Source organism: Eurosta solidaginis, chromosome 3 (genome assembly GCF_040869045.1).
Source record: "Eurosta solidaginis isolate ZX-2024a chromosome 3, ASM4086904v1, whole genome shotgun sequence".
NCBI lineage: Eukaryota > Metazoa > Arthropoda > Insecta > Diptera > Tephritidae > Eurosta > Eurosta solidaginis.
The window spans coordinates 161,170,485-161,187,703 of NC_090321.1; the positions used below are offsets into that span (position 1 = coordinate 161,170,485).

The 17,219-nt window shown below is 36.5% G+C and overlaps 2 protein-coding genes across 9 annotated transcripts in view; one reads left to right on the forward strand and one right to left on the reverse strand.

Annotated features, from left to right (window-relative positions):
* LOC137244498 (uncharacterized) overlaps positions 1 to 6,534 on the reverse strand; it is a 42,202-nt gene extending 35,668 nt beyond the window's left edge. For 2 of the 7 annotated variants that reach the window (XR_010951048.1, XR_010951049.1), the window contains exons 1-4: positions 5,663 to 6,350; positions 5,290 to 5,366; positions 5,037 to 5,219; positions 2,919 to 3,061 (exon numbers count right to left, since the gene is read on the reverse strand). Coding sequence is in view for 4 of the 7 variants with exons in the window: in XM_067773553.1 (XP_067629654.1) it covers positions 2,002 to 2,252; positions 2,919 to 2,985 (318 nt within the window). In the remaining 3 variants the exon portion in view is untranslated. Of the gene's footprint in view, positions 1 to 1,443; positions 3,062 to 3,227; positions 4,981 to 5,036; positions 5,220 to 5,289; positions 5,568 to 5,662 lie in introns of those variants that run through there. The other 5 variants (XM_067773553.1, XM_067773552.1, XR_010951047.1 and 2 more) reach the window with 5 other exon arrangements.
* On the forward strand, positions 1,413 to 10,624 carry LOC137244497 (WD repeat domain phosphoinositide-interacting protein 2-like). Of its 2 annotated transcripts, none has more exons than XM_067773551.1 (3): positions 1,413 to 1,701; positions 7,470 to 7,874; positions 7,934 to 10,624. In XM_067773551.1, exons 2-3 carry the CDS (start codon positions 7,643 to 7,645, stop codon positions 8,098 to 8,100), a joined length of 399 nt encoding a protein of 132 aa, XP_067629652.1. In that variant the 5' UTR covers positions 1,413 to 1,701; positions 7,470 to 7,642; the 3' UTR covers positions 8,101 to 10,624. The 2 variants fall into 2 exon arrangements, with proteins under 2 accessions (XP_067629652.1, XP_067629651.1); XM_067773550.1 differs by lacking the exon at positions 1,413 to 1,701 and adding an exon at positions 6,196 to 7,335.
* The last annotated feature ends 6,595 nt before the right edge of the window (positions 10,625 to 17,219 follow it).

The following is a 17,219-nucleotide window of genomic DNA, read 5'->3' on the forward strand; positions in this document are numbered from 1 at the left end:
AAGCACGTGAACTAAGTTCATTAAAGATATGTCGATTTTTGCTCAAGTTATCGTGTTAACGGCCATGCGGAAGGACAGACGGACGACTGTGTATAAAAACTGGGCGTGGCATCAACCGATTTCGCCCATTTTCACAGAAAAGAGTTATCGTCATAAAATCTATGCCCCTACCAAACTTCAAAAGGATTGGTTAATTTTTGTTCGACTTATGGCGTTAAAAGTATCCTAGACAAATTAAATGAAAAAGGGCTGAGCCACGCCCATTTTGAAATTTTCTTTTATTTTTGTATTTTTTTGTACTATATCATTGCTGGAGTTGAATGTTGACATAATTTACTTATATACTGTAAAGATATTAAATTTTTTGTTAAAATTTTACTTAAAAAAATTTTTTTTTTAAAAAGTGGGCGTGGTCCTTCTCCGATTTTGCTAATTTTTATTAAGCGTACATATAGTAACAGGGGTAACGTTCCTGCCAAATTTCATCGTGATATCTTCAACGAATGCCAAATTACAGCTTGCAAACCTTTTAAATTACCTTCTTTTAAAAGTGGGCGGTGCCACGCCCATTGTCCAAAATTTTACTAATTTTCTATTCTGCGTCATAAGTTCAACTCATCTACCAAGTTTCGTCGCTTTATCTTTCTTTTGTAATGAATTATCGCAATTTTTCGGTTTTTCGAAATTTTCGATATCGAAAAAGTGGGCGTGGTTATAGTCCGATATCGTTCATTTTAAATAGCCATCTGAGATGAGTGCTCAGGAACCTACATACCAAATTTCACCAAGATACCTCAAAATTTACTCAAGTTATCGTGTTAACGGACGGACGGACGGATGGACGGACGGACATGGCTCAATCAAATTTTTTTTCGATCCTGATTATTTTGATATATGGAAGTCTATATCTATCTCGATTCCTTTATATATGTACAACCAACCGTTATCCAATCAAACTTAATATACTCTGTGAGCTCTGCTCAACTGAGTATAATGATAAAAGCTTTAATATAAATAAAAATATTGTTTTAATAACAACAAAAACGCCATATATATTCTGTATACATAAATTTGTAGGGATTATCTCACTTTAAAATTTGAATTAAATAATCTAAAGTTTTTTTGAAACTGAGTTGAGAACTGTGCGTGTGAATGTATGAATTTTCACCGATCAGCTGTTAGTTGCGCTACTTGGTAAAATTTACAATGCATGTAATTTTCAATTTACTTCAATGGAATTCTTACCACGAAAATTGCTCTATCAATAAAATGTAGCAGAACAATAGGGGGACTCATGAAAGCATATAAACTTATAAGGTGTAAAATTATATCCATCCCTGCAAAAATCGTGTGACCAAAAACGCACACATTCACTTGATTTTTTTGACAGCCACAAACACACCCAGTGTACGTGTGAGAATTCGGAACATAGAATTCAGAAAATGAAATAGCATGATGAAATATTTATTTTATATTTATTATCTCACTCTTTTTCTCACATTATATGCATATAGATGGTGAAATTTGAAAATTGTCAGCCGTAGTTGCGCGCCATTTTATTTCTTCGACTTTATTTCTTCTAATTCCAATTTTGATTTCAAGTGCGCATCAGCTCAGCGGTGGGAAAATTTACAAATTAATTAAAAAAAATTCTGCGGAGGGACCCAGTGAAGAAGTACCACTTAAAAATCAAATATTCCGGTAAGTAAACAGTTTTAGAATACACGGATGCCATGAAAATTTTGCCAAATGCCTCCAGTGCAGAAAATATTCTCCGCATGTTTTTGGTTAGGCGTACATATACCTGACTGGTCAGCATAGTGCATGTCTTAGCCAAATCGTTTACTGCCGCTGTCGAGCTGTTATCAATCGTTGTTGTCGCTGCCGCTGAACTGACTTGGCGCTCGACAATGCTGGAGGCATCATCACTCGGAGCTTGTGTAGCACTATCAGCGGTTGTGCTGCCGCCCTGCATTGTGGACACTTTCTTCCATAGTGCAATTATTGAGAGCCAGTGTCTGGTGTTGCAACATGCATCGAACTGCTGGCTAAACGTGATTTCATTTGATTGTCTACTTGTGATTGTGCATGGACAGCTACTTCCCGATTTCTGTTCGATAAATTATTATGTTGTAACAACACATTTGACGTGCTACTACCGCGACGCGGACTCATATTAGGACTGCATCGCTCTGTGGTATTGTGTTTCATCAAAAATGGATTACGCATCTTTGGTGAATTGAGTTTATTATCTAAAACAATTTCAATATCAATAACACGAATTATTATAAATAACAATGACCCCAGCGGGTCAAGGGGAGAAACCTTATCGCTACAACAACAACACCAAACTAAATTTGTGGACATCATTTAATTTTTATTTGAAGTACTCAAATTGGACCACCAATGTGCAAGATGAAGCTTGGGAGAGTGTTTCCAGCCACTTCGACATAATATAAGAGAGTACGGGTTTTGAGGAGTATTACCGATGTTTATGGGGTTGTGCCCGATATACATACAGCACGTTTGGGTAACAAGTAACATTAAGGTAAAAGCCCGACCAACTCGGGAAGGATTTATTAATAGGATCACATTGAAACTTCTGAGCCATAAAGTGGTATCTTGATTGCGAGTCATACCAAGGATTAGAAACCACTTCTTCAAACAGAGAACATGCTGAGGTATTGTAAAACCATTTCCTCCCCTTAGTGCTACTAAGAGCCAACGGTAATAACGAAAGAGAAACGTGTATTTGTTGGTACAGGCCAAAATCGTCTAAACTGTTCAGTGCCAATTAAAAAAAAATATCAGCTAAATTAAAAATTATACAACACGAGTTAATGAAAATTATTTTATACATGGAAGCAAAATTAACACACAATACTACAATTGAAAAAGGATTATTTTTTTACACTTACCTAAATCGGCCAGCGCTCTAGTCATCTCTCTTATTTCTGCGTCTTGCCGCTCTAAGCGGAAACCCATTTCAGCCAGTGTTAATGCAAGCTCTACTTTTTCCTGCCTGAACTGTTCTTGCTTTTTAGCTTCATTATTGGATTGACTGAGGAATAATAAAAAGATATAATTTTTATTATTTTCTCTCGTTTATCGGGATTCAAATATCAGCACTACAGCGCCTATCACAAATATAATCGCCTCTCCAAGCAAACTAGCTCCTAGCTCTATTGTCATGGCCTCATTGAGTGGGGGAACTGTGACTGGTTTACCTAAATTTAACGCCCACATTTTCGTCTTCACTTCAACCCAATTGTAAACTGTAAAGTCAAGAATCGTTAGTGCAGTTCCAACTAGAGATGATATTTCATTAATTCTAATCTCAAGCTGTACCGGGTGTTAAATAATATCTTGCCTAAGAAAATGGTAATTTCATACATTTTTTCTTATAACTATAAAGTGATGTCATTTCCAATTTGCTAACTCTGCTCCTCGCGCCCAGTTTCACTTAATTTATGTGTTAATATATTGAGTATACGGTAATAGTCTAGTTGAGGGGTCGACTGCTAATACGCTACCAAAAATATCGAGAGGGTGTCGCGTATTAATCTCGAGAACAATAATCCGAAGGCGGAAAAGAAAAATTTCATCTCTGTCCGGAGATATTTGCAGTTGAAGTTGGCGATTTTCATGTGGTTGTTGTTGTGTAGTACCCACAAAAAAATTGTGCATCACCGTGGCTGTAGCCACGGTTATACCACACACTCGGACTTGGCATGGCGTAGCCCAGGGTTATTTTTTATAAGCGCGACCGAAGGCCGCCAACGCAGAAAGGTGTTCTGCGCAGAAATACTATGGATCCCACCCCCGGTTTCGGAGGTACCCGTGGGTCTTTTTTCGGTTTTTCGTTAATATCTTTTGAACGAGTTAAAATTTTAATTTTCCGCCTTCGGATTATTAATACTGATGTCAAGACGCGTCGTTTCGAAAACGTCCTATCGCAGAAATGTTGTATAACGCCCAATTTCAAATTTCAATTCAATTTCTGATGTTTTCGAAACGGCAACGGAGATAGGGTGATATTCCATTCCACTGATTTGATATAACCTTTTCCAACTTTGCACTGAGTAGGTGATTGCATGTAAAGTCCTCTTTTGACAAACCAAGATCGTCCTCTGCAAGTCGCTTATCGTACCTGTCCTGTTATATGGTGTAAAAGTATGTACATTGACAACATCATATGAGGAGGCTCTGGGTCACCAAGCGGGTTAGGGCTTCAGAATATACCCGCGGTAAGTATGCCTGTCGTAAGAGGCGACTAAAATACCGGATTCAAAGGGCTGTGTAGTGCAACCCTTCAGGTTGCCAGCGCAATATACAGCTTCTCCAAACCCAATTGTAAACCTCACCTATCCGTGACGAAACCTGTTTCATTAACAGACGGGGCTCTGGCGACCCCAAGCTCCTCATGGAACTTGGGGGGAGGAGGGAGGGATATTCTGAAGGTTTAATGTGGCCATATAAATGTTACCGGAGCGTACCGGATCTGTATCCGGCAAAGGACCATCACATCGATAACACTCCCCAAAGCCTTCGGGGAGCAAACTTATCGCTACAACAACAACAGCAACATAAATAACAATGAAAAACCTAAAATTTTCCAAATATTTATCTTTAATTTTGAAATTGCCAATTTAGAAAAAAGAAAAATTATTGACATTTGAGTGAAATCACCTTTGTTTTTATGTGTTTTAGAATTTTACAATTGTGTATTAATTGCGTTGACGGTGACACGTTGTGCCACAACGGCGGGGCATACATCCGGGCTCATTAAAGTTTCTGGTACTGGTACCATTTTAGAGGCAGCGGCCAAAGGGCCAACAACGTTGGTAGGCATATTTGCATAATTCTGATTTGTAAATGAAAGTTATTTTGAATTTTGTGGGTATGTTAACACTTTCGTGTACGTTAAGCACTACAACGAGTTGCAATAATAGACAGGCAAATATTTTCAAAATTAACAATCTGACAAAAAAAACCTTTATATATATTATAATGAATGCGAAAAGCTAATCCCTTACCATTATAAGGATTTGGTGTTATCGTGCGAGGCGTTGACTCATGTGCGTCGTTCGAACGTGTATTAGTGTTACTACAGCCGCTGGTTGATGAACCTTCCGAAGTTTGTGACAATAGCATGGCATCATATTTGATATTCTCTAACAAAGACGTAGGTGCTGCATGATTATTAACACAAATTGGTGCTAAAAATATAAGAAATGATAATGAACTTGAAGACGATATATTGCAAAAACTTCACTTTTAGCAATTTACATGTTTTAAGAAATGTGAACGTAGTAACTTTTCCGTTGCAAAATACTCGAAGCACTGATTGCATTGAAATTCATGCGCTGTAAATAAAACCAATGTGAAATGTTTGGTGACCCATACATATCTGTGGCAATCCATAAACGGCTAGTCTTCATAACTTAGCACATTTCTATGAACACATGTGCTCTAGGATATGAAAAACAGTATTGGCGGACTTTGAACAGATCTTAGTTAATGAGCTTAAATATCACATTCATGTTATGTGTAGCTAGTTTCCTCTTCTGCAAACATCAAAAGGTTGCCACAGATATACATAATTTCGTTAGGAACATTGTATGGTACACTCCCAGTAAACTTTATATGTATATAAACTTACTATTATTTTCCGGTTGTCTACGTAGGTGATCAAACAGTGTAGTTTTAGTACGGAAAATTTCACCACAATTGTGGCATGCCACAAACTTTCTGTTTGAATGTGTCTGAATGTGCTCAATCAACCTACGACATATACTCCAATTGCATTGTACTTTTGGTCTGGTATCATTTGGTGATTTTTGAATTTCATACTCAAATGAGGCATTCACATAAAAAATTATTCTTTAGTTCGGGCAGTTTGTCTATTAGCGTAGGTAGCGCACTACATTTAGGTATACTAGGATTTTGTTCACATTCATATTTTCCTCTTATTAGAAGCGCAGTATAGTATCCATGATAATATACATACATGTCTTCTGATTTCCACAGAATTATTTGTTTCAAAGTTTCCGATGATCACCGAATAATGCGCTACATTCTTTCCGATGACAAGGTACGGGCGGAAGCATCAATTTAATCTTTTTTTTAGAAGCCATTTCAACTTTTTTTTTAATTTTCAGCTACTCCTATGCTGTTTCTTGCTTTTCAACTGTATTGCAATATAATATAATATAAAGCAGCTGACTTCGAACTTTGATTATATGAAAATGTCAAATTGAAAGTTCAATTATTTTAGGTCCGTTCCCCAACAGTGTGAGTTTCATCAGTTATCAGAACATTGTACCCTACAAGCATTGAGTTATATGCACATTTGTTCAACTATCGCATTAGCAAAAATTTCTGACAATTAAATCACTAGTGATATGAAAACTATATGTTTTTGTAGCAGTGCTTCGCCCCATTCAATAGGTGCGACCAGTCACAAATTGTCATCAATATCCTCTAACAGGAGTCCAAATTATTGCCCAGAAAATTCCTTTTCATTTTCTGATTCAGACCCCTGCTCAGAAAATGAAAACGAATTTCGTCCAAGTTTGGATACCAAGTTCAAAATATTAAAATCATGGGCAATGGAATGCAACATTTGTCAATCGCATATAAGTAAATTACTTGTAGCATTAAACAAAATGGGCTACAATGAATTTCCTTTGTGCGCACAAACTTTGTTCCAGACAAGCATAAGTAATTTGGTTGTAAAAAATATTTCGGGTGGAGAGTTCGCGTATTTTGGTATTCAAGCGTATTTTAAATCTAAATCGTTTCCATGTTTGAATGAAAAAGACGAGGTTTTAATAGATGTTGGAATAGACGGATTGAACGTGTTTAATAGCTCAAAAAAAGTTTTGTGGCCGATTCTTGGGTCAATCGCAGATTTTCCAAAAGAACCCCTTTTTACTATTGCCTGCTTCTCAGGGAAACAAAAACCCCTTAACGTAAATGATTTTATGGAAGAATTTTGTAACGAAGTAGTATTATTAAGAAAAAATGGTTTAAAAGTCGGTTTAGGGTATCCAGTCTCGAAAAAGTTTGACGTTCGTTTATTTATTTGTGACTAGTGTGATCGTGTTTTGCAGAAATTTTTAAGTTACAGGGCAGGATAAAGTTTGAGGACGACCTCCGAAAATACGTAATCCAAAGTCACAACAGATGTAAACAGAGGCGTTACCTACAAAAAAAAAAAAAATAGTAAAACGTAAAACACACAGAACTGCGAAAACCGCACCAGCCATCACAAAACCTACGAGGTGTCTATCGCTAATCCAAATTTAAAGTTATCTGCTGCAACAATCTATGGTATTTATCATTCACTCACCAGGAAAAAGCCGCTGAGACTTTGCCATACTTTAACATACAATACTTTACCCCTTTTTAGCACAACTATTATTTTTGATTTTATTAAATTTTATAAATTGTTTCTTCCTCTACAGTTCAATTTCCGTATTGGATGGTAAAGATGACTTTCGCATTTTGTCCATCAATAACTGTGACAAGGTGGAAGATATCTATGCGCGTAAATCGCAACATATTATCTTGGTCGAGCGTTTCTTCAATAGCTCCCTAAGGGGTGTTGGTGACAGCAGAGAAACCCAACTGTTTACAAATGTTACACTTCAAAAAGAATCAAAATATCTGCCATTGCGTCTACGGCTCAAATATACACAGTATACGAATGAATCGAACGAGCCTAACGGATAGTTTAGATATTCATGATATACGAGACTTGAAAATGTTACATCAAATCGAAAATAATGCACCAAACGAACTGGGTCTGAATACTGAAACAGTACACATATTCAAAATCGATGAGAAGGCTGTGATGATAGCATTAGACGGTGAGTTATTGAATAACATACGAAAACCATTTTAACCCATTTATTTATTTGCATTACAGCTTTAGCTTTACAAGTAGCAAAAATTGCTTCCGCCAGGCAATTGGAAAAGGCAGAGAAGCATTCATCACACTTTGCGGATGATGCAAAGTCAGAAACTGCTGTTGTAACTGCTGCCACCGACACAACGGTCATCTCTACTTCGCCGAGTAGCGGCTGTTCCGACTAACTATCGAAGACAGTATCATCATATCTTTTGCCAACACAGGTCAGCGATGTGCTTACGCAGGACCGTGCCTTCGCTACTTTATGATGAATGTCAATTCCCACCAATGGCTATTGCGGCGCGCAATTGACCAACAAGACGACGGCGCAGTATAGATAAAGAACGTTTGACTGCCGCAGCGAGAGCTTAAACAATTTTTGATTGAACATGAAAAAGGATTATGTATTTTTTTACTGGTTTAGTGTAGGCTGTTGCGGCTGCGTTTGAAGTGTGAAATTTATTAAAATTTTAATTTGACAGTAAATTTAAAACAAAAAACGCTTAAGCTTTATGAGCATTGAATTATTATGAATATAATATAATGTAATATAACAATATTTTGCTACAGTGCTGGCCACTTAGACGACGCTGCAGCAATATAGCTCAAAGCAATTAATATATTTTTTATGTTATTATTAAAGTACATACTTACTTCGTTTTTATATGAACTGTATTAATTTAAGTTACAATTTCATGTAAATATATAATAAGGTATGTCGTGATCCGATTGCTGTTGGAATTGAATGATAAGATTTAGAACAATAATAAGACTCAATCACTAGTCCTACATTTTTAAGTTCATACTTTACTTTATTACTTTCAAATTCAATTACGACAGCAATCGGATTCCACGACACCTTTGAATATTCTCGATCTGAAAAAAAGAGTAAATCTTATCTGAATTTCTACTTAGCTTTAAGTTTTAAATTGATTCAAATAATTGGATTTTTTTCTAAAGCTTAAAATTATTTTCTGTTCGCTTGGAAAAGATTTCAATTGGAAAACAAAAACCAATAATGCGAGTTTATTTGTTATTAAAATAATTACTTTTCTTTATATCAACTTATTAATTTAAGTTACAATTTCATGTAAATATATAATAAGGTATGTCGTGATCCGATTGCTGTTGGAATTGAATGATAAGATTTAGAACAATAATAAGACTCAATCACTAGTCCTACATTTTTAAGTTCATACTTTACTTTATTACTTTCAAATTCAATTACGACAGCAATCGGATTCCACGACACCTTTGAATATTCTCGATCTGAAAAAAAGAGTAAATCTTATCTGAATTTCTACTTAGCTTTAAGTTTTAAATTGATTCAAATAATTGGATTTTTTTCTAAAGCTTAAAATTATTTTCTGTTCGCTTGGAAAAGATTTCAATTGGAAAACAAAAACCAATAATGCGAGTTTATTTGTTATTAAAATAATTACTTTTCTTTATATCAACTTATTAATTTAAGTTACAATTTCATGTAAATATATAATAAGGTATGTCGTGATCCGATTGCTGTTGGAATTGAATGATAAGATTTAGAACAATAATAAGACTCAATCACTAGTCCTACATTTTTAAGTTCATACTTTACTTTATTACTTTCAAATTCAATTACGACAGCAATCGGATTCCACGACACCTTTGAATATTCTCGATCTGAAAAAAAGAGTAAATCTTATCTGAATTTCTACTTAGCTTTAAGTTTTAAATTGATTCAAATAATTGGATTTTTTTCTAAAGCTTAAAATTATTTTCTGTTCGCTTGGAAAAGATTTCAATTGGAAAACAAAAACCAATAATGCGAGTTTATTTGTTATTAAAATAATTACTTTTCTTTATATCAACTTATTAATTTAAGTTACAATTTCATGTAAATATATAATAAGGTATGTCGTGATCCGATTGCTGTTGGAATTGAATGATAAGATTTAGAACAATAATAAGACTCAATCACTAGTCCTACATTTTTAAGTTCATACTTTACTTTATTACTTTCAAATTCAATTACGACAGCAATCGGATTCCACGACACCTTTGAATATTCTCGATCTGAAAAAAAGAGTAAATCTTATCTGAATTTCTACTTAGCTTTAAGTTTTAAATTGATTGAAATAATTGGATTTTTTTCTAAAGCTTAAAATTATTTTCTGTTCGCTTGGAAAAGATTTCAATTGGAAAACAAAAACCAATAATGCGAGTTTATTTGTTATTAAAATAATTACTTTTCTTTATATCAACTTATTAATTTAAGTTACAATTTCATGTAAATATATAATAAGGTATGTCGTGATCCGATTGCTGTTGGAATTGAATGATAAGATTTAGAACAATAATAAGACTCAATCACTAGTCCTACATTTTTAAGTTCATACTTTACTTTATTACTTTCAAATTCAATTACGACAGCAATCGGATTCCACGACACCTTTGAATATTCTCGATCTGAAAAAAAGAGTAAATCTTATCTGAATTTCTACTTAGCTTTAAGTTTTAAATTTATTCAAATAATTGGATTTTTTTCTAAAGCTTAAAATTATTTTCTGTTCGCTTGGAAAAGATTTCAATTGGAAAACAAAAACCAATAATGCGAGTTTATTTATTATTAAAGTACTTACTTCTTTTTTGTATGAACTGTATTAATATAAGTTCCAATTTCATGTACATATATAATAATATTGAAAATAATAAATATTGAAAATTAAATTTTTTTGGTTCATATTTTATTCATATGGCTGCTCCAGGTAAAGTAAATCTGCAGGTAAAATTCACGTTATATGGCGGTTATATAAATGGTAAAACCGCAGTAAAATTGATTGTCAAATGACTCGAAAATGTAGAGTGAAATGACGGAAAAATGACCGCCATTTGACGAGCATTGTGACGTGTGTGAGCAGCACAGTGCTATGCTCACATCCTATAAGTGGGAGCGGAATGCACGATCACATTAATAGGAACGAAACGGAAAAGTTGGTCACAAAAGTTAATCACGCCCATGCAAACGTGACTATGAATATAACCGCTGCAGAAAGTAACAATGACCGTAAAATGGCTAGTAAAATGACGTGGAGCGTTTTTGCAGGGATTTAGACACGCTGTTATATGAACGCACCTAGATATACTCTTGATAAACTTGATTGTTTATCAGCTGTATTATTGCCAAACAAAAATTCTTTGATTGTTATACAAATTGAAAAATTCCAAGATTAAGTGAAAAATCAAAACTAAAACGCCTTTACTTGCTGATGTTGGAGATTTCTGATGAAAATGCCTGCTGTAATGTCTGCAAGGTTGCATTCCTTTGAGTTTACCGCGTTTACACAATGAAATGTGCGCGTAAATTTATACAAATTGTGTAAATAATGTTTCATACAAAATTTGGCAGTTCGTTTACGCACTAGATAAATTTATACGTTTACACACTTTATAAGGCATTTATACGGTTACATGAGTCCCCCTAATGACATTTCACCTGGGAGATAATTTAGGCGAGGCATTAAAAAGGAAGTGTTGAATCATGAACCAATAAAAAATCCCGAATTAAAAAATGAGAGAGAGAAAAATCATAGTTGGCTGGGAAATAAATTATCCATGGTTCAACTATATACAGGTTGGCTCATCTGTAAAGCAACAAAATATGTCTGTTCAAAGTGTCAAAATCTGTGTATTGGTGTTGGTGCGAATGGTATGGAATGGAAACATAAAACTTAGCAGTTTTTGTATGTGTAAGTAAAATGTTGCCAATGTGTTGGTTTCATTTTGAGTTTGCCATCTCCTTTTGACAATCCCTTCGACCATGCAATGACATAAATAAAATCAGCTGATAAGATGAGCCAACCTGTATATAATTGAACCATGAAATTATCTTGGCGTGACGTCACGCTTTTGACAACATGTTTTATTGCTGACTCAGTGTTCAGACTTTTGCTCCACTATTACCAATACTAAATTTTTTATCTTAAAGGTTTATTTGGGTCGAGTTGAGAACTAAATAGTATTACTACCTAATATCTTTTGGTTGAAGTTTTCATTATATACATACGTATGAAAAGCTGATTGTTTACAAGTGACGATTGGGTGAAATGAAGTGAATTCATTGTTCGTGTCTTAAGAAATGTTTGTTCATATTTTGCTTATAGATATTGTTATTTTTTTATTTCGCACGGAATGAGAATTGAGGAAGTAAAATGTAAGCAAAAAATGTGTCCCATCGTAATTTGAAAATCCTGCCAAAATTCAACATACAGCACTTCTTGAAGTTTTATATAAAAATGAAGGACGTTGAGTCAGTGAGGTCAGCGATAACAGTCGCCAATTGGAAGCACCAAGCGAGGTCAAATATTCCTCCAGCTGTCTCTTCCAACTCAGTGAAGGTCTTTACTTTCCTTTGTTTACAAACCGCGGTAACTTTCTTTCTTGGCAACGTATTCGTCCATGCGCATAACATGACCTAGCTAGCGAAGCTTATTCGCTGCACATCGTCATATCTGCGAAAAGCTCATATAGCTCATCATTATACCTCCTTCGGTACTCGCCGTCGACATCAAGAATAGGACTATTCTTCTCTAGACACCTTCCATCATTCCGAGCCATACATCAGAACAGTTATGATGAGTGACTTGTAGAGCGAGAATTTTGTTCGTCGAGACAGGACTTTACTTTTCAATTGCTTAAAGAAGCACTTGTTGGCAAGAGTTATTCTCCGTTTGATTTCTAGGCTGACATTGTTTTTGCTTTTAATGCTGATTCCCCAATAGACGAAACCCTTCACAGTCTCGAATTTATATCAGTCGACAGTGATGTGGCTACAAAGGCCACGATAACAGCAAGTACTTCGTCTTGTGCATATTTACTGCAAGCCCCACTTTTTCATTACTTGGCACCTTGTGATTTCTTAGCCGTGATAATGCCATTCTCACTTCGCCAAAGTTGTATGCCGGAGCATTATTTGGTCACCCTACACGTTTTAGGCCGACTCCATGTGCATCTGATAAGGCAGATAACTCTTTTGCTGAGAAACATTACATGGAAAAAACACAATCGAAGGGATTGCCAAGCCACCAAATCAATTTGATGTTGGTTGTTCGTCCGCTCTCAAAAAGGGAGAAAAAATATACTCCGGAAATTTTATTTTTACTCCGCCGTAGTTGTTTACTCAGGTAACAGTTTTAAATACTCCGAACACTGGTAGCGAAATATGAGAGAAATGTAATAAATCGAAAAACTTCAAAAGCGCTACGACATCAAACTTTTTTCTTAAATTCGATTAAAAATACAACAATTCCGGAATGCGGGATCTTAGATCATTTGTTTATGGTGTTGAATGCTTGGGCAAACACATTGTCATTAATTTTTGATGAAACAAGGGACTTATTAGAAAAAACTTGTTTTAGTGCTTAGATATTTCGATCGGTATTCAATTATTATACAGTTGAAACTTTTAAGACGCTTCATTTTTAGTTTGAGTTCATAACTCACACTGAATCTAGGCTCTGGTATGATATTGTAACGAATTTTACTGCAATCCTCTTATTTGCCCTTTTGCTAGGTTCGTATCGCTAAACTGTTGAATAAATAACTCCAATATTGAATAACGGAAAAATGGCCTTTATTTAAATACTTCACAATAACACTCAAACTGTGCAACGAATCTTAATAACCAAACTGATAGCTTAAAGGAAACTGACTTTCAAAATAATACTGCTATTGCTCGCTAGATATCGTCTTAGTCATAACTGCTTGACAACTCAAATCAAACTGAATTCCAGCGCCTCTACATCTGTCGCCCTTTATACCCTTTGGTTTCCTCGTTCGCATCTTCTAGACGCTTCCAGAATCTACTAGTCCAGTAGCTCTCAAACTTGTCAGCCGTAACTACAATTGCACAATTTTATAGTTTTTCTCATTGCATACTTATAGGAGTATCTCAGATATATGCATGTATTTGTGCATTGACTCTCTGCTGCTCGTACACGTACATGGTACATATACGTAGACGCAGTTATTGTTTCGTTTATGTAGATACATGATGATTGAATTATTGATGTGCATTCACGTCACTGCTTGGCATCGGCTTAGAGCTGGCAGCACTCCTTAGTTTTGCTAATATTCGTAACACTGCCCTCCACCTAAGTCTGATCGTCCCGATCAGACAAATCTCTCGATCTAAACGTTGCTAGCATCGCCAAATGTACCACTCTTCTACTCCGTGGTTTCTCAATGCTTTGTATGCGGTAGATGGTATCACTGATCTTCTTCACAACCTTGTACGGGTCTTCCCAACTGCACCGAAATTTGGATGGAACACCTTTCCGCCAGTGAGGGTTGTATAACAGTACCAAATCTCCCGCCAATAAACTTTTCGAATTATTGTTCTCATGGTACCTGTGTTTCATCGTACCACTCAATACCCTGGTTCGTTCCTTCACACTCTGTTGTTTGGCCGATGAACTACTTCGTAGAGCTTGCGCTGGACGGATTTGCTTTGCATAATCAGTATCGCTCCCACGTTTCCCCACAGTAGTGCGCTCTTGCTTGAAACTACCCTCGCATTCTTTCTCGGAAATTCGTTGCTTCGTTTTCCTGCGTCTTTTAGGTTTTGTCAATGCCAGTGTTTCTCTCGCAGATACTTTTGATTTTGATTTATTTGGCCCATTCGATCTATCAACCTTTGCCTTTGATTTTCGTGGTATTTGTCGAGTCTTTTCCACTAGTACCCGATTACTGCTGAACCCTTTTTCCAAACTAAAGTTAAGTGGTATGTCCTGGTTCTTATAGCGCATAATTTTTCTCCGCATATCGATCCTGATGTCATGGTCAACCAAGAAGTCCACTCCCAATATGACTTCATCAACGATCTCTGCCACAACGAATTTGTGTAGAACCATGACTTTTCCAATTAATACCTCACATACCACTTCGCCTTGGACTTGATTATACTCGCCTGTGACCGTACGCAACCTTGCTCCAGGTAATGACTTTACTCTCCTGTAGACCAAATCAGATCAAATCAAGGAATGAGATGCGCCCGTATCTACAGTCAGTACACGTTCTTTGCCATCCACATTCCCTCTGACGTTAAGACTACTCGATTTTCTACCAATTTGCGACACAGATATCACAGGACATTCAATAGCTGGGGCAAGTTTCCGTTCTTTACCTCTGACACGCTCTTGCTCATCTCCTCCAGCTTTGCGTTTACGGCCACCCACATTGTTGGAACTATTAGGACCAAGATCGCAATGACGTGCAATGTGACCTGGGTTGCCGCACTTGAAACATTTAATAACTCCGGCATTCTTCTTTTGAGATCCCTTCAGTGCTTCCAAAATTGTGTCTACCCACTCTGGCCTTTCCACTTCCACACGATGAGCTTTGTATGCTGGTTTACTCAATAGTGAGGCCGTTTCCTGAGTCAATGCATGTGATACCGTTTCAGCAAATCTGAGCTTTGGGTTTGCGTATGTAGCTCGCTTCGTTTCCACGCCCCGTATGCCATTTATAAAACTCTGGATTTTTACCCTCTCGCTGTATTCCACGGGTGCGTCCGCATTTGCGAGATGAGCCAACCTTTCAACATCCGAGGCAAACTCCTGCAAAGTCTCATTCGCTATTTGGTGACGGTTTTGCAACTAAATTTGGGATATCTGTTTCCTATGCTCGCTTCCATAACGTCTCTCGACAGCGGCCATCAATGCTTCATAGTTGTTCCGCTCTCCTTCGGGAATCGTTTGTAGGATTTCGGCTGCTGGCCCTTTCAATGCCACGAACAGAGCTGCAGCTTTATCTTCAGCATTCCAGTTGTTCGCTGCCGACGTCTTCTCAAATTGGAGCTTAAATTCCTGGAATGGAACAGAACCATCAAACGTTGGGGATTTTACCTTCAGAGTAGACGTTGAAGTGATTGGACGGTTCAATTGCACCTCCTGAATCCGATCTTTCAAAGCATCCATCTCGGCCTCCACTTTATTTTGTCGTTCACTAACAGCCTCCAGCTGCGATGAGAATTTTGCTTCCTGTGCCTCCAGCTTTGTTGAGATACGTTCTTCTTGTGCTTCGAGCTGTAATGTTATGCGTCCTCTTGTTCTTTTAATTGTTCTGCAATTTGTGACGCCATGTGTGTTTTCTGTTCTTCCAGTTGAGATGACACTGTCGATGTTTGAGCAGATATTGCAGCTAAAATCATGTTCAAGTCTGTGCTGGTAACCGTCTGCGATGTTTCGTTTTTCTCTTCAATTTTTATTGTCTCCTCGCCATCAAGATGAAAGACATACTTTTCCACATCAATTCCTTCTGCTTCCATTGCCTCTCGTAGCCGTGCTTGAAGTTCAAGTTTAACGCCGCTTGTATTCAATCCACGGCTCTCCAACTCCTTGTTTAGTTGCTGGATCTTCAATTCATTGAACTTTGCCATGTCCTTGTTGTCCTCTGGAATTTATTCAACAATTCCTCTTCTGACATCAATTGTAACGAATTTTACTGCAATCCTCTTATTTGCCCTTTTGCTAGGTTCGTATCGCTAAACTGTTGAATAAATAACTCCAATACTGAATAATGGAAAAATGGCCTTTATTAAAATACTTCACAATAACACTCAAACTGTGCAACGAATCTTAATAACCAAACTGATAGCTTAAAGGAAACTGACTTTCAAAATAATACTGCTATTGCTCGCTAGATATCGTCTTAGTCGTAACTGCTTGACAACTCAAATCAAACTGAATTCCAGTGCCTCTACATCTGTCGCCCTTTATACCCTTTGGTTTCCTCGTTCGCATCTTCTAGACGCTTCCAGAATCTACTAGTCCAGTAGCTCTCAAACTTGTCAGCCGTAACTACAATTGCACAATTTTATAGTTTTTCTCATTGCATACTTATAGGAGTATCTCAGATATATGCATGTATTTGTGCATTGACTCTCTGCTGCTCGTACACGTACATGGTACATATATGTAGACGCAGTTATTGTTTCGTTTATGTAGATACATGATGATTGAATTATTGATGTGCATTCACGTCACTGCTTAGCATCGGCTTAGAGCTGGCAGCACTCCTTAGTTTTGCTAATATTCGTAACAATATTTAAACTGTTAGGGAAAATGTAGGCATCTATAAAAATAGCATTAACACAATCGCTTAGTTTCATTTACGATTTATTGAGTTTGCCACAACGCAAATTTTTTAACCGTTCCTTACTAAAGCCTAACTGCGCTATACATTTTATTTCATTGCAATTAAGCAAAACTAGCTCCACAACGTTTGATTGGTGAAAGACATAGTCTTATCCTAGAAATTTAACAAG